This window comes from Sturnus vulgaris, chromosome 2 (assembly GCF_052056855.1).
Source record: "Sturnus vulgaris isolate bStuVul1 chromosome 2, bStuVul1.hap1, whole genome shotgun sequence".
NCBI classification, from domain to species: Eukaryota; Metazoa; Chordata; class Aves; order Passeriformes; family Sturnidae; genus Sturnus; species Sturnus vulgaris.
The window spans coordinates 52,347,128-52,374,775 of NC_142244.1; the positions used below are offsets into that span (position 1 = coordinate 52,347,128).

Here is a 27,648-nt window from a genome sequence, read left to right on the forward strand (position 1 = left end):
CAAAGAAAATACTACTCCAAGGAAATATTCTAATGCATTGTGAAGGCATAGCTAAAATTTCCTGCTTGAGTTATAACCCTGTATCATGTTAAAGTTTCTGCATTCAATCAAGCAAATTGTCTACTAGTTTTAATAAGATTTGTCTTTGTTCCTTCTCTTTTAGTCCACCTACATGTTTTTTGAGAGTTTATTTTATTGTAAAACCATACGGCACACAACCACTGGGAAAACATAAGAACCAGCATGGAGAAAGACTTCTCTTCCTTACAGGGATATTTGCTAGTGAGCTATTATTAAATCCATACAACACATACAAAAGGGAAAAGAAAAAGGGGCTATTTCAGCTGGTTAGTAATAAAAAGACCTGAAAAAATAGCAACAGTATCTTTGTTGAAATAGGATTTCCCCTTCTGCAACACTTTTAAATTTCTCAGCCTACTGTGTAGACAATACTAAAAGGTTTTTGCCATAACTCTGTTACATATGACTTTTAGGTTGTGCCCAACTGCTCGAAGTAACACTGGCCAGCTTGATTGAGTCAGTGCTCAGACACCACTTTCAACTGGAGAAACAAATGCACTTTTACTGAAGCAGAACATATTTACTAATCTAAAGCAATTAGTCACATTTTGCTGGAAAATGACAAAACCAAAAGTTACTTATTTGCAGTTGTACTGACTTCAGTTCCAGCATGCATCTAAGCTCATGTCTGCTTGATATAGAAAAATGCCTACAGTCACTGCTGTAATGAAATACAGGACAGAATCACAGAGTCATTTAGGTTGGAAAAGATCTCTGAGATCATTGAGTCCAACCATTAACTCAGCGTTTCCAAGTCCATCACTAAATCATGTCCCCAAGCGCCACATCTACATGTCTGTTAAATACCTCCCGGGATGGTGACTCCACCATTTCCCTGGGCAACCTGTTCCAATGCCTGACCACCAGTAAAGAAATGTTTCCTAATCATCAGACAAGATAGAGGAACAGATAAATTTAAAATTAAATTCTATATGACATTTAGCAATGAGGTACATGGTCTTTCAGAAATGTATGCCACCATTCATCTCCAAAGTCTCCGGACTGTGTTTTCAACATAAAAATTACAGCAAAGCAGCCTGCCTAAGATGGCATTTACTGGGATACACTTCACTTTCCCCATCTGGTAAGTCCAAGTACATTCTTGAATTCCTTGTGACCTAATTTTGCTTCAGAAACAACTAAAAATTTAAGTTACAATTTTGGAATTAAAACAAAACAAAACACCAAAGTATCAGCCTTTTTGTTACACATCTTGTCTTTAACACTGAAATGAGTGACAAAGATTTAGTTCCACAAAATCAAAGGTTTTATCAGGTGGTCAAGCACCTAGAAAAAACCACAAAACTTGCGAGCATTACTGGGTTTCCTGAAAGTTGAAATTCCATTAGACAGCTGAGTATTCAACTTAGCACTTTGCTGCTGAAGAAACTGTCTTTGTCACCCTTTGCTACTTTCTTCCAGATGTCACCCTTGCACTTGGCACTACAGTCTTTTGCTGGCTCTACCACTCTGCTTGTGAGTGGATTCACCAGCCTGACCCTGCATCAGAAGAAGTACATACTTCATTGTTATGCTCATTTAACTCTCCAAAGCAAGAAGTAAGAAAAGTGTCTAGCTAAGACAAAGAAGAGGTTGGTGGAAGCAAGTGAATACCTTCAGCAGCAACATGTCAGGTTGCCTCACAGCAAGAAAATTCACCACAAATGATTTGTAAGAAATGTTTACACATTACAATGTTGCAAATTAATTCTCTCTGCCCCAAATCAGTAAAGATCCTATTAGCTGAATTGAATCTGAAGTAACTCAGAATTTATTATTCTTTTGTCTCTCAACAGCATTGCCACTGGTGGTGAGATCTAAGCAGCTTTATAAAATAAACTAATCTATTACAATGCTCAAAGAGCTGGTCCAATCTTTGTATTTTCTACAGGAGTGATGTATATAGAGTTCTGTGCAATGTATAATCAGTCATCAGACTGCTGTCCTCTTATAGTCCAGACACAAAAGACCTTGATCTAGAGAGTACACACAGAATAGCATACAACTGGTGTGATTAAAGCGTGCCTTTAGTAGCTGTACATTTACTCAAATACATGGCAAAGTGCAAGCACTTTACTTTCCAATGTTAAAAACTCAAACAACCCATCCACCAAAACCCTCACATTCCTGAGGTAACAGCAATTCACTTTCAAATGACAGTCCATTTACTTCATAGAAATTTCAGGTGGAGTGACTTACTGATCTTTGTCCAGCCCACCTCATGAAAGTCATCAATATCTCATTATTTAAATGTCCTATTTTGCTCCTTGGTCATAAAATATGCTGATCAAGATTAAAGAAATCAGTCCTGAATATACTGTTTGATACCTATGTTTATGTGTACAGAATATACTTGTGCCTAGTATGAAACATCTACTTCCTGAACAAGTGAAAAAAAAACCTGCTTCAACTTCCTCTAGATGCCATAAATATCTCACATGACATAATTCAAAACTGAGAAGAGAAACAAAACTCTTCCAGCAATAGATGGACTGAAGGATGCCAACAGATAGAGAAGAGGTGCCATTTTTTTCTTTGACTGAATTTTTATGCACTATTAAGTATGACTTGGTGTTAAAAAGCAGGTTAAGGCAAAAAAAAAAAAAAAAAAAAAAAAAAAAGGACAGCCTGAAACACTCCAAGGGATCTGATTACATCTTAAGGTGATGTACTTACAATACAGAGAAAAAACCCTGCAGTTTCATCATCAGCCTTTCCCCCATGAAGGCTCAGAGGTTCAATTTTAAGTTCTGGCAACATTTAGTCCTTTGAAGAGAACTTGATGGGCACCAATGCAAACATTATGCACTGCAAGTACAGTACCAATCATCTTGTCATGCACTCTAAAGTTACTGTTCAAATAAATAAATATTTTAACCAGAAAATAAAAAGACTCACATACGGTGATACATCATCCTAGCACCTGAACACAGACGACAGACATCATAACAGGATGCAAAGATAAGCAAGTACAACAAAAAGATTTTAAAAGTAAAAATGAGATTTAAAGGGGGAAGTGTTGACCTTTCTTACCAACGCACATTCACAGCAGAAACAAATGTAAAATGAAATTTGAGATGAGACACAGGCAAAATCAAGTATAAGAAAAATACAGGTGTGAGACTAAGGAAGCAACAGGGGCATAATGGAAGCAGAAGTAAATACCTGGAGATAAGTAATAAACTATTCCCTGTTAGAAATCATCAATGAAGGATGACAGATTTTAGCTGCATTTAAAATAACTTCAATTTGCAAAATTATAGCAAAGACCTACCTACCAAAGCACTGACTGTAGTTCTGGAACAAAAGCATGAGTTTTAGAAACATAAGAAGATACTGCAAACTTAAGGAGGGGAAAAAAGTATGAAGACAAATATACTGTATGACACAAAATACTACTTTTAACAGAACAAGAAAAAAATTCAAAAGCACAGCTTAGGGGATGGGGTACGATATGCTCAGCTTTTAAATCAGCAAGGGTTTAGACTGAGGCATTTAAAAATTTAGAGAATAAGGTGTTGCTCTCCACACAAGTTTATAATGAAGGGAAAAAATGAGGAGGAGATGGATCCAGAATTATAAAGACAACAGGAATAACAAACACACAGGAATCAGTTGAGAAAAAAGCAGTTCAAGAATAAACAAAAAAGAGGGGAGAAGTTACAACAGGAAAATAGTAAAAGAAAACGGTATCAGCAAATATTAAGTAACCAGCCTGTAATCTAGATTATAGCAACATTAACATTCAGATACTGGTAACTGCAGCAATGTTACTATTCAGAACATCTGCTCTACTTGTTGCACTTATTCTGGGCATCTCAAACGCTCTATGAAATAGTGAGAACTACAGAGCATTCAGATAAAATTCACATTCTGTGCATGTTATAATACCTTTTTCAACAAATCTCCATACTTTGTCATGCCAGCATCCAAATTTTACTTACTATTTCCGCATGCTACACTTGGGTATTCACTCATTTCCATTTTCAAGTATCTTTTACCAAAGGACTGGAGATATACAAAAGACAAGATGAATTACCCCCTTAAAGATGATCACTTTTTACAAAACAGTCCCGTATTATTCCTAGATTGTTGGGTATGAACAGATGCAGAAAACTGTCTTTAAATTCAGCAATTTAGTGAGCATCAACAGAAATTTGTCTTTGGAAAGAAAAAAAAATTACTTTAGATAAACACTAATAGATGCTACTATTTTCTAGTTCTGGAAAGACAATACAGCTAACAAATGGACACTAAGGGACAGAAAAGGGGAGCAGCTAAAGGTGTTGTCAGGAACCTGAGAGCAATTCTGCCAACACAGCTATGAAACAACATAACCAGGATAAAGGGTACAGCCAGTTTGGCTGCTAGTTAAAGCCTGAAACAGTGTCCATCTGAGAATGAGAACAGCATCCAATACCCTGAGACCAGGCAGCACTTCCATTAGTGATTTAAAACTCTGCTCTGATATTCTGGACTCTGCTGTCACTCAATCACTTATAATAGAATAACTTCTGTCAGAAAGGGCCTCTGGAGATCATGTGGTCCAACCTCTGCTCAAAGCAATATTGTGACCTCATTGATCAGTGCCTTGCCCATAAAAGTTTTGAATATTTTAAGGATGACATTACACAAGCCACTATCCAGTACACAATTCCTGTGTTGTAATCTCCACTCATTGCTTCTCATCTAAGAGGAGCTAGACCTAGGAGCAAGAAAGACACCCAAGTATTAATTATTAGAAGCAGGAACTCAGTTTAGACTGCAGCAACAAAGCAGTAACAATGAAACACAATGCTCTGCTGTCCACATATTACATGCAAAGAATTCAATTTACAACCAAAGGGAATTTTTGCTGCACTGCCATAAGCAGTCTCCAAAAAGTAAAGAATAATGCTAAATATTCACTGAATATCTAGCAAATGTAGCAAATTGCTACAAAGAGCCACAAATGCAGCTCAGACATACAGACATGACCTGCTTCAGGGAGACCATTCCATGTCTATACTTTTGTTGTCAAGGTCCCTGTAAAGCACTGTATCCATCCTACAAGCTTTCAGGAAAAATGCTAAATGGGGGAAAATAATATAATCCATCTACTCCTAAGCCAGATTCATGAGCCCTCAGAAACTATTAATGGTTAAGAGCAAGATGTGGGATAAGCTGCTCAGTAACTTCTCATAGACTATTATAACCTGTAACACAGGCTACCAGACCTAAGGCTAGTGAATAAAGAAAATTATTAAAAGTATCATGAATAATATAACAGCCACACAGGATTATGGGCCTATGCCTATGACTGATTTTATATGATACAATACATCCCTTAAAAATAAGCAAATGTTTACTCAGTAAGTTAAAGCAGCACTTCTTAGTCTGTTAGCAATTTAGAAAGAGGTTAAAAAATATTACCAACAGAACTCAACCGTTTCAAAATCACTAGTTAAAAAACATGCAACTACATGGTCCAAAAGAAAAGTTAGATTGGATTAACACACACAAAACTAAATAAAACAAAAAAACTACCACTAGAAAGACTGCAAGTACAACTTTTTTTTTAAATTTTTTTGTTTTGTTTTCAGTTTTCATGGATATAGTATATTCTGGTTTGGCACAACATGATACTGTTACAAGAACACTATAAATCAGTAAGGTACACATGACATGGTCAAGGACTGCCTGACTATCAGAGAAACGAAGTAGCAGCATTATCAGCTAAAAGGAAACTGCAAAGACCAATTCCAGACAAAATACTTCAATGCTTTTATTATCCTTGATCTAGAATTACACTGACAGTCTACCTCAAGCAAAAACCACCATTTGCAGCTTCTCCATCACTACAGAAATAAATTAAGACAAATTTGAGATGATCAAACCTTGACGAACTGTTACTTTTTTTTTTTCAAAAGACCAATTATATTTTCACACATTTTTCTGTGAACTCAAAATAAGCAGATTTACAGCTAATTTCAACCAATTAGCCTATAAAAAGCAAAAAAAACCCCTACAACAAATTTATTGATGTACAAGATTTTCACCTAGGATATTAATAGAGAACTTTAATCTGCTCTTGCTTTTTCTTTTTTTTTTCAAAAGGACGAGAACATAGATTAAAATGAAACAAGCATCACTCTAGAAACACTGAAGAGAAGCATTTCTACATCTGATCCACATTAAATATCTGATCACTTAAAACGAGGGCTTACTTTCAATTTCATTTCAACACTGTCTTTTTAATGCTTTACAGGGAATTGTAATATGTCTGTTCTTTTGAAGTCTCCACATATACCTAGTCACCTCATCTCCACGATGTACCAGCAATGAGCAAAAACATTTCCTCCAGAAAATATGATTGCTAGAAGAAAGCAGCAGTTAAAACTACGTGTCACATATGAATGTGAGAATTCTTCTAATTCACTGAATTAGAGAATAAAACTTACTGTTCAGCTAAAAGAAGAAAATACCAACAGGGAAGACACACAAAAAAATAAATATAAATGTTAGGGGTTGTATCTCAGAGAAAGCCTTGTTTCCAGTTACCTATTAGCAGAGAAACCACCATCTCTGCAAAAGGTTTCAAGAGACAGATGACAAGAGACAAAATCTCTCCTGGTGGAATGAAGAGGATCAGAAGGGTAACAGTGAGAAAACTCATAGATTAAGACAGTTTAACAGGTAAAGCAAGAGCTGCACATGCAAGCAAAACAAAACAAGGAATTCATTCACCACTTCCCACAGGCAGGCAGGTGTTCAGCCATCTCCCAGGAAAGCCAGGCTCCATCACATGGAACTGCTACTTCAGAAGACTACCATCACAATACTGAACCCCCTCACTCCTTCCTCCAGCTTTATGTACCTGGTGTGATGCCGTAAGTTCTGGGATATCCCTTTGGTCAGCTGTCCCAGCTGTGTCCCCTCCCAGCTCCCTGTGAGGAGCAGAAAGGCCTTGATACTGTGTAAGCACTGCTCAGCAGTAACAAAAACACCCCTGTGTTATCAATACTGTTTCCAGAGCAAATCTAAAACACAGTCCCACAGCAGCTATTCTGATGACAACTAACTTGATCCTACAAAAAACCAGCAAACAGGTTTTTTAGGGTTTGGTCTTGGGGTGCTGATTTTTTTTTTTGTCCATACAAAATTAAAATAAGAAAACTAAATCACCCAAAGAATGCCGACGAAAACTTTTGATAATTCTTGAAGTAAGCCGATAAACCATGAAACAGCAGCTCAGATGAAGCAGTAAAACTAGAACCACTTTTCCCCATACAGCTGATTCTAAGTGGTCTGCTATAGGAACCAATTTATGTATGTTCTACAAATTAATTTTCATTTAAATTTCATGCTTAGAAAAGTTAAGTCTTAAATTTACTTACCAAACATCCCACTAGTTTCAAGTATGCAGGAGAAACTCAGGATTTGTATTTATAATACTATGGTTCTATGCATTAGTTAAATAATAAAACCCTCAACCTGACATTGTTATTTAATGAAATATGATGAACTAGCAGTTTATTTAAAAAGTGAATAATGGGAAACCTTCATTCTAGGTACATTATCATCACCAACAGAAGTACTGTATACAAAACATAGACAGTAAGAATTTTCAGATCCCCTGTCTAGCTGAGCAGCAAGTTCTTACATTTCTTGGCACGTACATTTTGACCGAAAAACTAATTTTCCTTGGTTTCGAGGGCATGAGAAATTCAGTACCTGCAACATGTACTTCACATATTTTTTTATTTTTACCTATAGTGTAGTGTAAAATCAACCTCTGAGATACATGTCTGCCTGTGATCCGTGACTGTCGTTTCCTCATCAAGTATGATTACACCATGAAACAGAAAAGCATTATACCAACAGTAATTCCAGTGGGTTTTCACCTACCATGTCACTGTACTTACCTTAGAACACAGCTGTACAGATGAAGCAATTTACAAATGTTTGATACACAAATTGCAAAGTTTCCCTTTCCTAAGTGTCCTTTTCGAATTGCAGGCCTATTGATCAGCATGCTTTGCACAGCAAAAACACTCCCATGCATCAATAATTAAAAAGGTAACACAAGAAAAGCCAAACCATCTAAAAACAGTACGAATTAGTACCTATTCAATTCAATACTGCTAAGTAACCTCATTTCAATCTTCAGTAATCAGCTCTTTTTTGCCATGTCTTAGCACGATGTATGAATATTACAAAAGCCTCAGTAAATTTTATCATGTTATAGCTTACAGTAAAATAGAGTAAATGAGTCTAAAACATTTTTATCTCCCCCACACTTGAAATGTGCTTTCATGTTTAAATATAAAAACTGTGGTATAATTAGTGAGCATTTACAATGATATCCACGAATCTTTTGATACATGGAAAAAGATAACAATGAAAATTAAAATGGAGTAAAGATACTTGATATTAATAATAGATAAAGAAGGAATATAGCTGGGGAGCCTCTTTTCTACCCATACACATAATTCAATATATTAGTAATACCTATGTTAGTGAAACATTTTAAATTCTGTTTCAGATAATTAAAACATAAATTTGCACAATAGGTGTAGAAAACCAGAGAAAGATACTTCATTATATACCTAGATTTTCAGCTCTCATGGTATTCATACTTTATTGATGAAGTAAATTTTTAGGGCCTATTCAAAAATTGTCTACAATTAAAATTAAGCTGGCTTTGCAATTCTCAAAATTCTGATACTGTGATATGAAATGAGTAATAGATAACCATCAAAATTCTTTCAGTTACATACTCATGTTCTTGACAAAATCTCTTCGACAACATTTGGTCATTCAGTGTATAAGGAAGTCAAGTGTGGTTAGGTTATTTCAGCTAATAGGTTAGCAATAATGCTCATCTGTATAAAATCCTACAAGCCTGAAAATATAAACTGTTGCATTGAACTACTTCAACAATACTCAACACAAATATATTTTATTAATACAGCAAGTTGTTAGAAAAAAGCCAAAGTGAACACTTACAAATTCATCATTTTTTTAAGGGAAAAAGAGCAGTAAGTTAGTCTCCATTCTGGCTCATTTTTTGTTATGTGCTACACAGATTACATTGGCTATGCCAAAATCAGGACTGCAAGATGGCTTTACAGAATTATATCCACTATTTATACTGAATTGATTCATCCCAACTGTGGACTGGGAATTGACAGCCTAATTCTTTAAAATTTCATTTTTATCACAAAGAAAAGAAACTGACTTAGAAAGACACAGTTGTGAAATTTCAGTGGTTTAGTGATAAAATTTAGGGTTTTTTTCAGTCAGCACAGAAGTTGGTGGTGTTCTAACGTCATCATAGTTTATATACTACCAATGAGAATAAATAAAAAATAATCCAGATTGCACAGTTTATGGCTGGTGAATACTGTACTGGCAGAATGGTGCTTCAGCTGCCACATGAACTTCTTAGATCAAAAAAAGAAAGGAAAAAAAACCTCAAAAACCAACAAAACAACACGGAAAAAAAATCAAACCTCTTAACTGAAATCCAAAAACACACGTGAAAATGTTGCCAATGGGCAATACATGCCAAACAGAACTAAAGGACAATCCAGAACGTAGTTGCTTTCAAAAAAATCTCCAAAATGGTAAGTAGTCTAAATAACAATCATTAAAATTGATTACTATGTAAATAAACTCTTCTCTTTTAAAAGACCCTTAATATTACCCCTTCTTAAAAAAAACCTGCTCAAAAGTTACCTAATGTATGACAGACATCATTGTCTTAGATTTATGTAGAAAGACTCTGCTATATACCATACTATATTTAATATTTTACTAAAATCCAAGGTCTTACAACTTTAATAAATATAGCTTTAAAAATCATGAAATGTACAATTTTATTTACATACAAGTCCATTAAAAAGAACAACCTCTAGAAGAAAATGGTCTTGAAATAGTCATATTTAAAACACAGAAGATCACTACTTCATTGGAGGTGATGATGTGTTTTAAAAGGGCAAATAATAAAATCTTATTAACTGACTGCAACTGTGTTACTGGCTACTGGAAATACTGAAAGAATTCCATGAGTCTGTATTGTCTCCCCACCTATGTCTTCTCTGCAGAGGTAGTCTTTGAGTGCTTTTGTGGGGAGGTACCATTGAATTCATGACAATAGGGATGGATATTTGATACTCGTATCGTTCCAACATCTGAGCAATCTTCTCACGGGTGACCCCATGCTTATTCCTCCTACAAAAAAAAAAAAAAAAATCAATAAATTGTCTGGTATGTTTATAGTCATATGTAAGTATTATATATAATTGCATGTTACAGTCTTTAAGGAAAAACCTTCTAAATTGTCAATTTTTTCTGCTTGCTTTTATTACTCTATAACCTCATCTCTAAGCATTCAACTTGCGTTATTTTAACAATTCATAGCTGCACATATTGAGTAGCAGTAAACAATACAGTTACTCTTCTTTATACACAAACTTGATGTTATTCACTGCAACTATGCACCCGAATTACCTTAGAAGGATTTTACTATTTATTCATCAGATTTTACATAGTATACTAGCTAATGAGTAGAGGGATGAATAATAGCACAGACTATTCCTTATGAAAGAAATGTTCAAACTAGCATAAAATATGCAGCTACATTGTTTCAAGACTTAATGACAGAATATTTTCTCATCAAGAAGCCTCTCTACAGAATAAGAAACAACTTCAGTTCTGAACCAGAATGACATGCTCACAACACTTTCACCTACTAGTTTTAACTGACACTTGTAAATTTAGAAATGTACTAAAACACATGTAAGGGAAAAGGTACCAGAAGTGCTGTTCTATTCTTGCAGCGCTCAGTGACCAGCTACGTTCAGGGAGAACTTGGTCTATTAAGAACCTGAACTGTCACACGTTACATTAAGAGTATATACATCTCCTCGGTATCTATGGATTAGGACCTTAAAATTCACGTTAGCAGAGAATTTCAGTCTCTGCCAGAAGAAAACCATAAGCCTCATTCACAAACAATGTCAGAGAATTGACAGAATTGTAACAGAAATTAATCTGAAAGAGACACAAAACAGAAACAAAATGTATTGATAGCATCGAATAGCATTTATCATAAGCCAATACTTCTTATTGCCAAGAAACCTTGTCCAAGCTACATTATGTCCACAACAAAGCAACAGGGAATATATTTCTACACCTTTGTGCTTTCTGCCAGGGACAGAAGAGGTATGGCCTTACCAACTTGCTCAGTTCTACAGAGAAGAAATCAACACTGGGAACAAACAGGCTATACTGGAAAGATGATATTCCATACAGAAATATTTTAGAAGATTGATTTCTCACCACCCACGTCCCCTCAGGACTTTGTAAGTTTTATTACAACAAAGAAGTAAGTATTAAGTTGACAAGGATTCAAAGCACACTGCAGGTTGCACACTAGTTTCATATTCAGAATGGAACAGAATTTGTGATCTCAGAACCATTCAAAATTACATTGGCTCTTTAAATGTGTATTTTTTCAGCTTTTTTTCTACAAAGAAAACGCTTAAGCAGAGCATTTCTCTCACAGACACTCTTCCCGTAGACAACACCAGAAACCGGAGTGATCATTGCATGCGGCTCATTGTTTAAATCCTTCTAATTTCTACGTTGTGCTAAAGCAGCCCAAGAGCAGCTGCATATTGAACTAATCACTTGGTGAGTCTTAGCAGTTTTGATTTTATTCACAAATATGAACAAGGTTAATGGTAGAGGAAAAGGTCAACCCTCTAGAAATACGTGGACTTTATAAAGCACTTGACATTCATGACAGACAAAAAATGAGAAGAGCAAGTCTAAATCTTTTAATGCCAAATGCTGGAGAAGCATAAAGTTATTCAATATTTTCCCTGTCTTAGTACTCCTAGGAAAAGATTACTGCTCAAGTGCTCTGAACATAAAGTGCACACTCATCCACAATTGAATGGACTTGAGCATAATCACTTCATAAAAGAGGAAGTACTTTTCCTTGCAGAGGAAGGCAGGATAATAAAATCACCCACAGCAAAATTGCATCAAGCATAGAAACTGATTTAAAAAAGGAAATCAATTTGCTGTATAGTGTCATTTAATACTGGTATCTCCTCTTCAGGCATGTCTTCACTCATTCTTTGGCAGCTTGGCTATACTGAGAGAGCATAAAGTCATCTATCTGAACCAAAGCAGACACAGCAGCAGAAGCTCCTAACAGATGGGAGGAGGAACATTGTTTTGTGTGGAGGAACACAGAACCTACTGATAAAAGCAAAGTTCTGCCACTATTAAATGCTTTCCTACTACCCTCCACAACTGCACCCTCAGCAAGCTTGCTGATGAAACAAAACTCAGGAGCCCACTCCCAAAGTAACTAAAGAACAACATGAAAACTTACATCACCACCTTACTTAAACTCCCCAAAAAATAGTTTCCAGGAAATAGGCCTCTGCTTAAATATTTAAAGCAACAAGAACTGCTAAAATAGTTCTAAGAATCTTCTAAAAAAATGGTAACAGCACTTCACAGTTCAAGGGTTTTGCTCTGGGAAAGACACCAACTTTAGTCCAAGAATTATTACTTGAACAATAAAATTCAACAGTAACAACACAACAGTTTACTCTGTTACCTGTTAAGATCATGTGGAAACATGAATTTTCCTGGAAAATGAGTCTGTTTCATGTAATGGAAACCTCATGCTGAGTATCTTTGACGTGCTTGATTACTAAGATTCCCAACTTGTCTATGCAGCATGCCAAACTAGAAAAACTTGCTACCATTCTACAGAGAGAGAACTCCATCTCTAGATACAAGTGAGTGGTAGCTTACGAGCAAAAGGTGAAAACTTTAGAACATTTAAACACAATAAAGTCCAAGTCAGTAATGCAAGCATTATACACACATACTTTGTGCACTGTAGGGGTTACTTTACAAAGCCGAAACAATTAGAGGCAAAGTCAGCTGGATGCATACAGAACAAAATAAGTGAGAGAACTCTGTCATCAGCTGGGAAAATATTACACTACTTTTCAAACACAGAAATATCCCTGAGCTGGTTTGATACCTTATATATTCCTAAAGCAGATATATCTAAGACAAAAGGACATTATCCAGGAAGAATAAGCAACTTCCCAAGCACTCTCAGAACCCAGAAGTTCAATGACCCATGTTCAACAGTACTCTAAGTACTCTAAGTCACATGTCCAATAAAATTTTAATATTGACATTTTGGGCCAATAGGATGGAGCTGGTATTTATTTGTCTACTTGTTTATCCATGGAACTTTTTTTACAGTAAGAGAAACCTTACTTTTCTAATTCTTCAGGATCAAACTTCCACCAAGTATTTGGCTCATGGAATTCCACTCTGTATCCTTTTTCTAGAGCCTGCAGCAAGCAAAGAAATACGTGTGATGTGTATCATGATCACATAGAACATAAGAAAAAAATAAAAGACATGCATAATAAACAGATGCAGATGTGGTACTATGCTGAATTTCACTTACTCCCAATCTGTCTTAGCTTTTGTTGCAGGCTAAGCAAATTGAATCAAGCCAATCCTTGAATTGATCTAAACATTACCAATAAGCAGCCTCTCTCTTTAAAAACTTGAGTAAAAATGTTTCTGGACAAAACACATGAACTTATCACATGTGAGGTTAAGTTTGAAAAACTGTTACAGGTGATAATCATGCAACAAAACCTACCACTTCCACATATGGCTTCATTTCCCAGGCTTGAGTATTAGTGTTGTCTATTATAACTGGAGATTTTCCCTGCTCCATTGCTTGCTTTGCTGCAATGAAAAATTGTGCAAGTTAATAAACCACATGTAACTCAAACAACAAAAAAAATAAACTGGCCCAGATTTTCTTTCACTAATCTATTCCGACTGAAGCACTCTGTTCTAAGAGAAAGAATAAAAGGTACAGGCAGGAACGAAAAGAAGTAGAACCAAGAACCTAATGCCCAAAGAAATAAGGTTATCTATTTTAAACTCTGAACCTTGTATAAGTTCAAGATTCAATGCATATATTCAATGCATAATACATGAATTAAAGTAAAATAAATATTTGAAATACTTCTATATATGCTTTGCTAAAATATATATACTCCTTTTCTTATAGACTCGTAATAATCATACATGTTATGCTACACTTTTATTTCCTCTATGTAACACAGCTTAACAGGATGCCTTTTATTCATTCCAACCTCTTTTCCGGTTCCACTCATGGGCATCACCAAGCTGAGCAGCATTATAGGAGTATCCATACTGCTGACGAAAATAATCATCGGTGCTGAGCACAACGCCGTCACAACTCTGACCAAGCAGAACACTGTTAAGGGGAAATATAGAAATATATTCAATTTTAATTTTCAGAGAGATAAACACATCAAAAAATATGAACTGTGACCTATTTCTGAACTTCTTGCAAACTTCAAACAGATTTATAAAAAGACACTCATATATATTACTAATAATTCTAATCCAAATCAAAGCAATATTTCCTCCCTCTACTATTTCTGTATTTGTTGTTTCTTCTCCACTCCCAAGAGATGTTTATATCCATCTAATTTTATGACTATACTACAGCAAGTTCCAAGTACCTCATAATAACTGAACGTATTTGCTAACATTTTCCATCTCAATCTTCACTTGGAAATACGTCTAGAAAGCAATCTGATCATGAGAACTCCCCATTCTGCCAAATGTAAACCTAGTTTCAGAAAGTCCTTGGAAATCAGTGTTTAAAGGAAAACCTTACGTAACTGAGACAACATTACAATTCTGTTTAAAGTCCAGCCTACAGAACAGGAGTAGATTGGACTTGAAGCCACCATGTCTCTTTTTAATTCTATGGCATATTTAAATCTGAAAACAGAAAACAGCCAGTTAGTGCCACAGAGCATGTAGTGCCCACTGCAACACTCAGATATCACTGTCCTATAGAAATTTAGGGAACTATTCTAGTTTAGAAATAGGCAACATACCCACTGGCTACAAAAGCTGAACTGTACTAGCAGTATGTGGGACTGCACTACTGCTGAGGTGCAGGAACAAAGAAAGAATTGGCAGATTCCAAATAACTTAGGGGAATAAAGATATGTTAATTCTAAGTTAGCAAGTCTTCCCATACATATCTGCATGAAGAGCCACTTAAATGTAATCCCTACACAAGAAATTAGCTATGTTTTGCCACCTGTCACCAAGAGCCCGTTATGAATCACAGTTTAACGACTGGGACACTCTATCACGCGCTGGTTTATACTCCTACAGGTTTACTGTTCCACAACTGCACTGCTGGTTATGTTTGCTTTTCAGATACAGACATACGTACAACAAAATTCAGATTACTAAAGACCAGAAGAAACTACTAATGGTGCAATGTCAAATAATGTGATCAAAGCTGCATACAAACTGTTATTTCCTCTTTGTTCTTCCTTTTCCAGAGCTTTAAGGTTGCTTCAGGACAAATAGCAATGCTATTTGAGAAGTGCACTCACTTTATTGAACACTGATAAATAATTGGTTTTGTTAGAGCCTAGATCTTTCAATAGTGTGTATTACACTGGTTTAGAAGAGGGTGGGAGGATTAATCATCTATTTTTGTTCTGAATAGATCAAATGGCACCAGTAAATCTTACACCACACACAGCACCAATTTTTTTATCCGTCTTCCTCTCTTGTATAAAATATTTAACAAATTTATATTCATTAAGTTACTTGGCTGTGATTTTTCACACATGGCTTCATTCTCTTATTTACAGTATGCTACGTTTGCCAATTAATAATGCCAGAAAAACTGGATCCATCTTCCACACTCACTCCTTGTGTGCTGACTGTATATACACATATCCTAAAGAATCATCTGCCTTAATAAATAAAGATAGCAAATAATATCTGGGATTCTTATATTGGCTGAGTAGGTGGACACACCCCTATTGTTCCTAGGAGCCTGAGCATCAGGTCTCTATAGGAATATATCAACTGACAAATCAACACTCATGAGACATTGATTTTCATTTTTATTTCTAAGAACTGACTCTATTTGCTCATGTTCTGGAGAATAAATCACTTACTCGAATTCTTTCGTTGTAACTTCCAAACATCATTAGTAGCAATAAGACAAGGACTCAGAAATCTTGCAAACCCACCAACAAAGTGTATTCTTGAAATAGTTTGTTAGTATTCCTTGAAGTTCAGAATACACCACAATTATTAATTAACCAATATAAATGAAAAAACAGATTTAATATCCTAAGCTCATAAAATTTGAGAAGGCAAAGTAGTTACCAAAGAGGCCAGGGTAACAGAGCCCTTAGCCCATCTGCAACACACAAGCTATCACAAAGTCACAAGTTTATGAATTGAAACTTTAAATATTACAGTAATGACTGGAACCTCTTTCTAAATTGTGAAATTAAATCATAAAACCTAACATTTTAAAAGCCTGACAATTACTTCTTTCAGAATTCACAGTACTTAAATTTTTAAAATTCAAAGCAGAAAACTACTGGGTGACATCATATGGAAAAATTCATTTACCTCTAACACGTGCTTGGAAATAAAAATTTATCCCAGGCCCATGAACTAAAGAACAGAAAAAACAAAAAGCATACCTATAGAACAAAAGCATCATTACTATCTAAACCCACAGGGATAATATTCCACTTTTAAGAGATGAAAAAAGAAAAAAAAACACACGTATTTCTAATGAGAGTCAAATGATAGATTAGTCAGCACCCGTATGCACCCATGCTTGGTATGAGTAGCATATTATCCAGCTGCTGTAATACATCTTCACTATAAACCTTCCCTCCAAGCAAAAACACACCTTTGAACACAGTAGGACATTGAAATTAAAGCAGCTCACCTATTTTTTCCAGAAATGCTATCTGATCTAATACAAGCTATTATCCTGACATACAAAAATCTCATGTTGAAATAAAAATATTAACGAGTCAGCAAACCAACACACATTTTTTCCAATGCATGTGTGCATGCATGCATGCACACACACAAACTCTTTTTCTTCAAAACTAATGCAGTCCCCTAATCTGTAACCTGTTTAGCCTACTTTGATAAGTTATTTTATAATAAAAAAGGTATCTCAATTTAATAATTAACCTATTTAAAACTGCTAGCATATAGTGGATGAAGAAAAAAGTAGGCAATAACTAAATACAGTTTCAAAATATGCAGCATTGAGCCATGTAAATGATCCTCTAAAGGCGCTGTTTAAATAAACACTGTAACAATGTTTAAATAAATACATAATTAGAAACAATAGCACACCACTGTTTCTACATTCAGCTATAAACACCAACTCTAACTCTTCCCTTCAGAAGATTTTGCTCTGAAGAAGAATGGCCCCAGAGAAAGACAACTGTTCTTATATATTACTGAGTTTAATTAAAAATGGACTTGTTAAATGACACCAGTATTTCTTCTTTCAATTTCATTAAGCTCCCTTTCATTCAAATTAATGCTTAGATATTTATGGAGAAAAGGCAAATTGCAATTGCTGCCAACTTCAGTAGCAAAATGTTTTAAAAATACAAGTCTCTTTTCCTGTAACTTTTCCCAGGACTGTAACATCACATGATCATCTATTTCTAATTGTAGCAGACTTTGGTTACTTGGGCTAAAGCTAACACTGCTGGGTATCTGTCTGGCCAAACTGTTTCCAAACATTTTTAACTAAATGCTCAATCTCTTCCAAAACCAAGGAAAAAACAAAGCATTTGTATAACATTCTGTTATTCTAAGCTTTTCTCTGAAAAGCTTTGGAGTGAAGAGGTGAAATCTGACAAAGTCCATGTGCTTGTTTGCGCTGCAAAAACTTTTCATAAATCTGCCCAAGGTATACAGCTTTAAAATGCCATGTTCACAGCAAATAGTAGTGAAAAGAACTCGTGATTCTCACTGCAGTAAAACCAATCCTGAACAGAGCAATTGGGCAGTGGCAGGAAGCTGATTCAGGACCAATACTGCATCATAAGAACAAATTTCTCCCAACACAAGAATGGCAATACAAGGAACAAAATTGGCCTAAAATAGGAGGACGCACGAAGCATCGTGGTATAAACATTGGAACATGCAACTTGGTATTGGCAGCAGAGCCAGGAAACAGAGCCAAGGCAAAGAGTGAAGCAGAGGGAAGACACTGGGTATAATGAAGTTGGGAGGGAGATAATACCACTGTCTGAAACAGGGAGAAAATGAATCTGGGTAGAAATAAGACGGCTATAATTGAAGAAATCACCCTAGAATTCAGAAGCAGACATGGAGTTAGTGAGCACAGACCAAAACCCATGATTGGAAATGAACAGGAAAACAAAAATGGAAATGGATGGTTAAGAAACAGGATTTCATATGAGTCTCAGGGGCTAGGATTGTCTAAGTCAAGTGGACACAAGAAATAAATCCATGAGATGAGTGGAGCTCCCCAATGAGCCAAAAATGGCTGATGTTATGCTCATATTTAAGGCAAGTAAAGACAAAGACACAAAGAACTAATGGCTGGCTGCTCAACCTCATCTAAGCTCTATTCTTGAAACAATGGAGTGCATCCTCAAAAATCTATTTCCAAACACGTTAAGGAAATTAAGGTAACCAGGAAGAGTCAATGTGGGGTTTGCAACAGATAAAGCATCCTTTACTGACCAGAATGCACTCTCTGATGAAACAAGTGCCTTTGTCAATAAGGACTGAGCGATGAATGCAGCATATTCAGAAATTATCAAAGCTTCCAACATCATCTCCCAGCCAGTAACAAGCAGAGAACAAAGGATATAGCAAGAACCACTTTTTCAGTATCTTCATCATTAACCTGGACAATGAGCCAGAGAACTTGCAGGCGACACCCAATCAGCAGCGGTGCTCAACACTGAGCTGAACAGTGAAACTTCTATCCAGAAAACCACAGAGAAACCTGAGAACTGGGCTAAGCAAAACACCAGGAAGCTCAACAAGGAAAAGTAAAGTTCTACAACTGATGAAACATAAGCCTCAGCACAGGCAGGAAAGTGAGTGGTAGAGCAGCTATGTTGAAAAGAGTCTGAGGACAGCGGACATCAAATGAGATGAGTGATTCAAAGGTGGGGCAAATCACCACCTGAGCTTCAGCAGAGGAAGCTTACCCAGGAGATGACGTGAGCAGGTATCATTCACTCCGCCTAGCTCTTGTGTGGTCAATTCTGAAATATTGTCTCCAGTGTGGGACTTCCCAGTTCAAAAGACATGCTGAAAAACATGGGAGGGCTGAACAGATGGCTACAAAGATGGCTACAGGCATACAACCTCCAAGGGGAGACGAACAGCAGCTGGGTTTGTCTAGTCTGGCAGTGGAGACAGTAAAAGGTCTGATGTCAGCCTACTACAGTGAATAAACCTCTCCCTTATCAGAAGGGAAGCTGCAAAGAAGATGAGCCATATTCTACTACATAACAACACATGTTATTAGACAGGACATGCAAATTACAGCTCGAGAACTTCAGTTTGGAGATTAGGAAGAAATTACTTACCTAGGTGGTTTGCACTGCACTAGAGAAGTTTGGTGAGACCACAGGAATCTCTGTGGTGTTTTTGAGATCAGGCCTGACAATGACATACCTGACCTGATCCAGTGATGGTGACAGACCTCCTCCAAGCAGAACAGTGGACTAGTTCACATCCACTACTTTTCCAAAAAATGTGCCCGTAATTCCAACTGCTTAGTTGGAATGGAAGAGTCAAAACAAAAAACCAAACTTTGGTGGAAGATTCAAGACACACACAAGTAAAGTTTGTGAGCGGGAAGAAAAGTGTCTGTACATAAGAACCTTTACTTAGCACAAAACACAAATAGAAATTTTAGCTTCCAAGGTCTCACTACTAGCTCTGCTGCCACTTCCTGCTTGGGAAAGCCACTTGCAAGATACACTTCATTCCCCGCTAGTGCTGATCCATATATGCAACGTCTGTTTTCCGCTTTTCCTTCACAGTTATTTTACCAGCACAAAGGGTAGAGGTTTGTCTGCAGGTGCCAAAAATGCTGCATCTGCAAAGATACCTGTGGGTATTAATATGACCTCAGGTGTAACATCATTGCTGTCCTAGTCCACGCTGCAGAATTCTATGATGTTACACAGAAAAACATGTTCAAAATATGTTTATTAAGACTTATCTAATAATAAAGGTATTTTTCCCATCGGCACCCATTAATTCTGGGATGTTTTTTCCCTAAGGTATCCAAGATCCATGATTTAATGGGAATTAATAATTGCAACCAAGCATTAAACACATAAAACTGCATGTAATTGAATACACTGAAAAACAAGCCCCATGCCTTCAAATTCTGCACTCACTTTTGGTAACTATTCTTAACCTTGATCTCACAGTGCCCACTTTACCATCTGCTAAATAAAATTAGGAACTGATCTCACTAATGAGAGATGAAAAAAAGCACAAATACATGTTCTTAAAAACCTGAAAATACTTAAATTTTTTCAGAAAATAGGAGTCATACATTTGGAGAAAGATTTTGAGATTATTTAGAACATCAAACATGGAAAACAAGTTTATTTGGTACCTTCATGTTAAGTATTATCCAATCTCTGGACTGAATGAGGCAAGATTTTTTCCATAGGGCTATTTAAAAATTTTTTTAAGTTGCCTTCACATATTAAAGGAATTATTGCAGTAATACCAACTGGGGACATGCAGCTTCAAAAATGCAGATTTGCAAAATACAGCAATCAGTAACTACAAAAAAATTATAGCGAAAATTACTGAAACATGTAAGACAAATCTATTAGAGATTTCTAGCTGTACTATGAAGATGACTGTCTCCTAAATATCAGGAAAAATCTACTAATACAATATTTCTCCTTGACATAGAAAAATAAGTAAGGACATGATCACTTTATCTATTCCACAGGCTCCTCACATACAATAGATGATAACCACAGAAGATAACTACGTCCCATCCGTGATGTAGTTTCTGGATGAAACTCAATCAGTAAGCACTGATTTAACAACTTTTTTTTATATACACAAGAGAAACTTATTTTCACTTAATACAGGTAGCATCTGTGCTCTGTCACTTTTTGTGCTTTTTAAAATACGCCAAAAAAAGACGAAAGGGGAAATCTAAGTTGGAGGTGGTACCTTGCTTTTTTAACCCTGTCAGACTTTAACAAGTACATTTTGAAGAAAAAAATACTACTTTTCTTGTGCGTTGTTCACAAATAAGGAAGAGCAATTGACAGACCATACTGTGAAAAAAGCGAATGAGATAATGCTTAGTTTCATTAATACACCAAAACCAATTATTTTCAATTTTGAATTTTGAATAAACTTCTCAAGCTTTAATTCTTTACTTACCGAGAAAGGGTTGATTTCCCCGAACCTGGTAGGCCTCTTAAGATTAAAAGCAATTTCTGTGAACAACTGAATCTTTCTTCAGATAACTGCAATGAAGAAAAGCTGTGCATTCCTTCTGTACTGTCAGATTTTGGATCCTTCCAACACTCTTCTCTGGTTTCACAGAAACCACTACTTTGGAGTCGGGTCTGATCATTGTTTCCATTTCTTAAGACCTGAGTAGTACGCATGTCAGTATGACCAGAATAGTTGGTATTTTGATCAAGCAATGGACCATGACTGTTGGCATCACTACTTCCATGGTAATGATGGTAACTTTCATAAGGAAGTCGCCCATTCTGAGAAGGGGGAACATTTGGGATTCGTAGCGGGGGATCAAATATCTGAAAATGGGAATAATGGTTTAATCTAGGAGGAAAAGATCCCTGAGGTTTTTTGAAAGATGCTCTGGTCTGCCAAGCAGGTCTGAATTCAGGCACTGAGCAGTTCCAAGTATCTACTTGGCCATTAAAGGTATTTTCAGTTTTCCAGCCATCTGTTTCCACAACTAACTGCTGCTCGTTGTTTGTTTTCTGATTGTGCTGCTCCCCCAAACAACACTGTCCATTCTCGTAAAACGGCTGTGGATTGCCCAAAAGTATAGGTTGATAATTCTCTTGCGAGCTTTGACTAGAGTTAAAAGCAGAGTGCTGCTCTTGAGAAACTTCTGTTTCTTTTTCCTGAACATTAGTATCTAAATTTTCATTTTCCAGCTGGTGAATTTCTTTATAGAACTGATCCAGTTCATCATCTATTTCTGGTACAGTGGCAGAAACAGCCTGCATATTCTTCACCTCCTTTCCTTTACATCTGTTTTCATGTAATTCATTCCCATCTCCTTCAGCACTCCATTCATTGCAATTGCCAGATTTGTCCTGTTTGTTACTTTTGGGAGGCTTGTAAATAGGCCCTATAAAATCTTTGCTTGTAAAAAAGTCTTCGTCTGATTCATTTCTATTTACTAAGAATGATGTACTGCTTTTCTCAATATTATCTTGATCAGCATTACTTGAAATAGAGGGGTCCTTCTCTTCTTCAACTTTGGAGTCATTTATTGATGCAAATGGAGGATTTATATTCTGCACAGTTTCTAAATCAACTGTCTGACTAAGCACTGGATTACTTTCAGGGAGAACTTCATTCAAGGATCCCAAGGCACCAGTAGGTATTTTCTCTTGCTTCTGCATTTCATGCTGCCCTTGGTTATCTAAGGCACATGTAGGTATCCAACCATCTGATTTTCTCTCAATATCCATTTTCTTCTGAGTACCTTTGTTATCATCCTCAGGGAGTTTCTCACAAGCCCCTTCTGTTGACTTCATTCTTTTAGAATATGGTCCAATTCTGATTTCGTCCTGACACTCCAAGAGCCTTACTGTATTTTCAGCATGAAGAATCTTAGAAAAAAGAATTAATACTTTATCAGCATGCACATTTTTAAAGTAAAGTATAAAAAAGCTGAAGTTATTCAGGCCTATGACATCACACTCTCCATGGTCATAACTAGAATGTACTCACCCATAAGAAAAACAGACATCCTCTACCACAAGTACAGTATAAACGAGATTGCTATATTACTTACGGCTCATCTTTAATAAAAAATAACATTAGTGCTGTATCAATCCAGCAGTCACATTTTATGATATGCCTTAAATAATTTGCAAATCATGCTTTTAAAATGTGACTATTTGAAAAATTAATTACTTCAGCAATCTCTGATGTACGTTACTAACGTTCTCTAACTAGCTGTTATTCAACAAGTGTTTGAAATCTCCTTTACACATAAGTATGTGCCAACTTCCAATGCACAAACTGATGCTTGATATCACTAATAATAAGAACAATAAAAATGCAACTACTTCAACCATGAGGATTGTCTTCTGTGACATGAACCAAACTCAACTAATTCATTTAACACCAACCAAACAGGTGCTGATTGCCATTTGTAATTTCGAACTAGTCAAATAAGACTTAAAAGCAAAGCTGCAATCTGTTACTGTGGTTCTGGTTTTGGAACTACTAAAGACTTTTGTTAGGGACCAAGACCATTTGCTTACATGTCTTCTAAAATTAAACACACAAAAAAATTCCACTCTCAAACAGATTTAATTCTAAGAATTAAACCACTAAGTTCCAGACAGGTTCAGAGACAAGCTATTACAAAGCAAGATGGCACTAACCACTATGGCATGCCATTATCCATCTATTAGTCTGGATTTCTTGGATTTTGAAGTCTACACAGTATGCAAAAAAGAGCAAGTTCTTTCCCTCCAAACAAATGCAGTTTCAAACAAGAAAGAAATGTTTTCTGAAACATTTCAGCTTTCTACAACTAAATATTAACAAAGTGTCACATGCCCTTCATCCTGGATAAGAAAATAATTTTTTTCTTCATCTGAAAAGGATCTGTAGGAAGTGTTATGGGAAGATTTGTAAGTAACCATTACCCCCACTTCATGTTCACTTGCAAAACTGACAAGAAAAGCTGTTACTCTAGGCACTTTCTCACTTACCATCCAAAGGAAGAGAAACTCGCCATTCTCAGTCTCAAACTGGCTAAACCAAGGAGATTTTACTGTCCACAGTTGACTTTAGTACCTGGAAGAAAGCATTACTGTCAGAAGGGGAAGAAACATGGCCATGCAACTCTCTCTCTTCCTCAATATTGGTACTATGCTCTCTCCTCTTCTCAAGACTTATGTGTTTTATGCCTATCTCCAGCTTCCTAACGCTTCCTTTTGGCACATAAGAAAGCAAGCATGACATTACTACTAATCATTGAGTCTATCTCCATCTAAAAAAAAAAAAGTTACTCTGCCTCCACTCAAAAACAGTATTGGGGTAAAAAAAGGTAACCTTATTAGCTTCTATGTCCTCATCTTCTTCTGGGATGGTGTTTGAGCAGACCCCATTTCCTGAAGTGGAATTAAAACAGCAACCATGTGAACGCTTGCTGCATGACAAGCTCTCCAATCACACCAAATGCTGCTCTGTGACTGTCCCACATATAAATATCCTTTCTTGCTAATCTCTAAAAGACTTTCCCTCACTAACCTTGGAGAGAGTGAAGCTGCATGCAAAAGCATAATCACCTACGTCCTTGGCGAGGACAGAGCAAGCATGCTCAAAAAAAGTGCAGTCTCTCTGACACTCTCACCTCTGGAATGGGGCAAGTTCGGGTCCATATAATTTCTGTAAAGAACTGGCTGTAAGGACTGAACCATGCCAGACTTATTTACCACTTTAAATGACCTGTGAAACACCCAGAAGGTTCAATTAACTAACTCAAGGCCTTGGACTCCACCTGTACAGTACCTTTCCTAAATGGAAAAATAAGGCCTATTTGGCAGAATCTACAGACATGGGAACTGTCTGGCTTTCCTTGCACGGTGGGTACGGCAGCCACAAGGCGCACAGCCCTGTGCCCCTCATATGGCACCAGGATACACCTGGGAGCCGGGGGAAACAGGCGCTGCTGCCACACCGGGCTGGCAGCGGCGTGTCCGAGGTGAAGGCGCGGCCGCCGGCCCCATGCCTCCGGGAGGTGTATCAGCCGCCCCATCCCTCCCTTCCCCAAGGAACAAAGCCCACTCCTCTCCCCCACACACAAACACTTCCCTCAGCGCGGCGCCCACGTCACACAACCTCAGCAGCCACCGGCTCCTGCGCGCTGACACCGCCATCCCCACGCTGCCCCTTCCCCGCCCGGTGGTGGCACAGCTCGGTGGTGGCGGACGAGAAGCAGCTTCCCTTCGCGGCCCAGCCGAGCAGCAGCGGGGAACACGAACCTCAAGGCAGCGACTCCCGGCCGGGAGGCTCAGCGCCAACGACCCCCGCTCCCAAAATGGCGCCGCCTCCCTCCGCCCCCTCGGCCCGCGCGTGGCGCCGTGAGGGGCGGGAGTGGGCGGAGCTTTCCCCCAGGCGCCGCGCGCTCTGCCCGGTGGGAAGTGCCCGGAGCCAGCACCGGGGGTGGGATTTAGGCTGCCCTGCCCTTCCTCGGGGCTGGCTTCTCTGCGTGTCGGGGCGTCTGCTTTAGGTGGCGTTCTGGTCTGTGGGAGGGGACATCAACAGAGTTCCGGTGAGGAATGTCGATCGTGTAAAAGCTGCCCAAGTTTCTTAGACGTGTGTAGTATACTTAAAATGGATTTGCAACTTTCCCTCCTGCATGTATAAAGAAAAATTTTAACATGACGTAGCTATTTTTTTTTCAAGTCTTGTGATACTATGCAGGGCAAACCACATTCATTTTTTCCTATAGAACGCCTCAGTCCTGTAACAGTAATTCCCCAAATTTCATAAGGGCACACAAGAGGTCCACTAAGCGATTCGGCTATTCTAAATACCTACAACGTTTATTCTTTCACATCACCCAATGGATTATGGAGGTTTTAAAGTATGTGATTTGTAAAGTCACTGAAATCAGTTTATTTGCTATAAATGGTAGAAAGAAAACTGGTCAAATCCGCTGGCCAGGCATTTCTTCCAGTTAACCCTGCAACCAAAGGATAATCTCCTTTCCTGTGCCAGGTGATAGCCTTGTTTTGTTGGAAAGTATGGATGTGTCTTCGGTAGCATTTTAATCTAGATCAGAAGTGAGCTATTGAAGTGAATCTCCCTGTTTGCCACTATTTTTCATCTATAGTAGCAGTAATTACATGCTTCCCTACTAAGTCATGCAACACCCAAGCTAACCATTTAGAAAGAGTGAGAGTGCTGCACTTGGACATTTTGCAAGTAATATGTGGAGATCAGAGCTCTCAAGCATTCATATTGTATGTAGTAATTGTCTCAGATGAATTTAATTTGGGGAGTTCTCCTATTACTTGTACCTAATTAAATAAGCCACATGTTACAACTGGCAGTACCCTAATGTCATTTTTTCAACCTCATTGAGTATAATGAAATACACTTTCCCTGATGATCCTGTTATAGCTGCTACTGCTCCTATGTGGGAATTATGCAGCACATGGGAAGTCTCTTGCTTGAGACAAAGCTGCAAATAATTCCCCCATATTTCTTGTCCTGTACTAGATTATAAAAAAGTCTGAAACATTGTTAGGAGAAGCTGATAGGGTAGGAAAAAGCAACCAAGAGGTTAAACACTGTAATAGTGAAAATATTTACAAAGAAGAATTAAGAGATCACATTTTTTCTTTGTTTTCAGTGGAGTCCGAATTTTATAATTTCATTTTTGCATATGTTTATAAAGTTACTCAGAATGCTACCATGTGGCACTACTATGGGGCACCCAAACCACACTTCCTGTATGTAATACGCATCTATGATTGTGGTGGAAGTGATAGTGTCTCACAAAGGTAAAAATCTAAAAGTGAGGTAGTGCTATTGCATAGATAACAAATTAGGAAAAATTATCTATTCCTGCGTACCTAGACACTTATTACACCACCTTCATATTAGTTGATGAATTGTAGGCTTTAACTGATTTAAGAGAAGAGTGAAAGGAAAATTTTCCACCTTTTAAATCAGATTTTGATTCCGTTTTCCAAGTAAGTTTAAGTTGATTTGAACCTTAGAGATCACACCAATTTATATGTATATGAGAAGTGAGTAATGTTCTTTTTAAAAAATAAAGAGTTTTGATGTTATGTAAATTGAGTGTTCGAACATGCAAATGGAGCATTTTCTCAGAGTAGTTATTACATTTGATTTCCTGCATTAAAAAGGGAAGATGGCAACTGACCACTTTGGAAGATCATCCTGATTCCATTATGGTTCACTAGTGTAGTTGATCTTTAAATGCAATGCAGAGATCTCTGATACTTGTACCAAACAAAGTTGTTGCACTGCATTCTTCTGCATGGGCCAAATCTCAGGCTCTGTAGAAAAAAAAAAAAGCTTTAAGGTGCAATTTCAAATTACAGGTAAACCACACTAAAATGAAACTACTGCCAGAGAAAGTGCTTCTGCTACTCTTTCCCGTCCATGATGTTGCCTAATTGCTGTCCTGCCTCTTCAAAACTGCTTTTGTTCTTGTTTGAGAACTGGGTATTTTTAATAAAAACATCACACTATTCTTTTGTGTATGGAAAGGCTTCCATTAAAATTACTTTCAGAAACATTTTAGATAAAAGTTTCCAAAATAACTCAGCGTAAAGAAGGTAGCTGAAATGAAAATATTAACGCAGAAAATTAAATATTTGTTAGTGA

General features: G+C 37.1%; 1 protein-coding gene across 5 annotated transcripts; it reads right to left on the reverse strand.

The window, feature by feature from the left end:
- Positions 1 to 9,003: 9,003 nt before the first annotated feature.
- Positions 9,004 to 25,439, reverse strand: LOC106861413 (NEDD4 binding protein 2 like 2). Of its 5 annotated transcripts, none has more exons than XM_014889785.2 (7): positions 25,269 to 25,439; positions 23,994 to 24,078; positions 21,442 to 22,877; positions 14,286 to 14,410; positions 13,781 to 13,869; positions 13,384 to 13,460; positions 9,004 to 10,296 (listed from the first exon to the last, which is right to left on the reverse strand). In XM_014889785.2, exons 2-7 carry the CDS (start codon positions 23,994 to 23,996, stop codon positions 10,098 to 10,100), a joined length of 1,929 nt encoding a protein of 642 aa, XP_014745271.2. In that variant the 5' UTR covers positions 23,997 to 24,078; positions 25,269 to 25,439; the 3' UTR covers positions 9,004 to 10,097. The 5 variants fall into 5 exon arrangements, with proteins under 5 accessions (XP_014745271.2, XP_014745270.2, XP_088015684.1 ...); XM_014889784.2 differs by having other exon boundaries at positions 25,126 to 25,344; XM_088159558.1 differs by lacking the exon at positions 13,384 to 13,460 and having other exon boundaries at positions 25,126 to 25,337.
- Between the last annotated feature and the right edge of the window lie 2,209 nt (positions 25,440 to 27,648).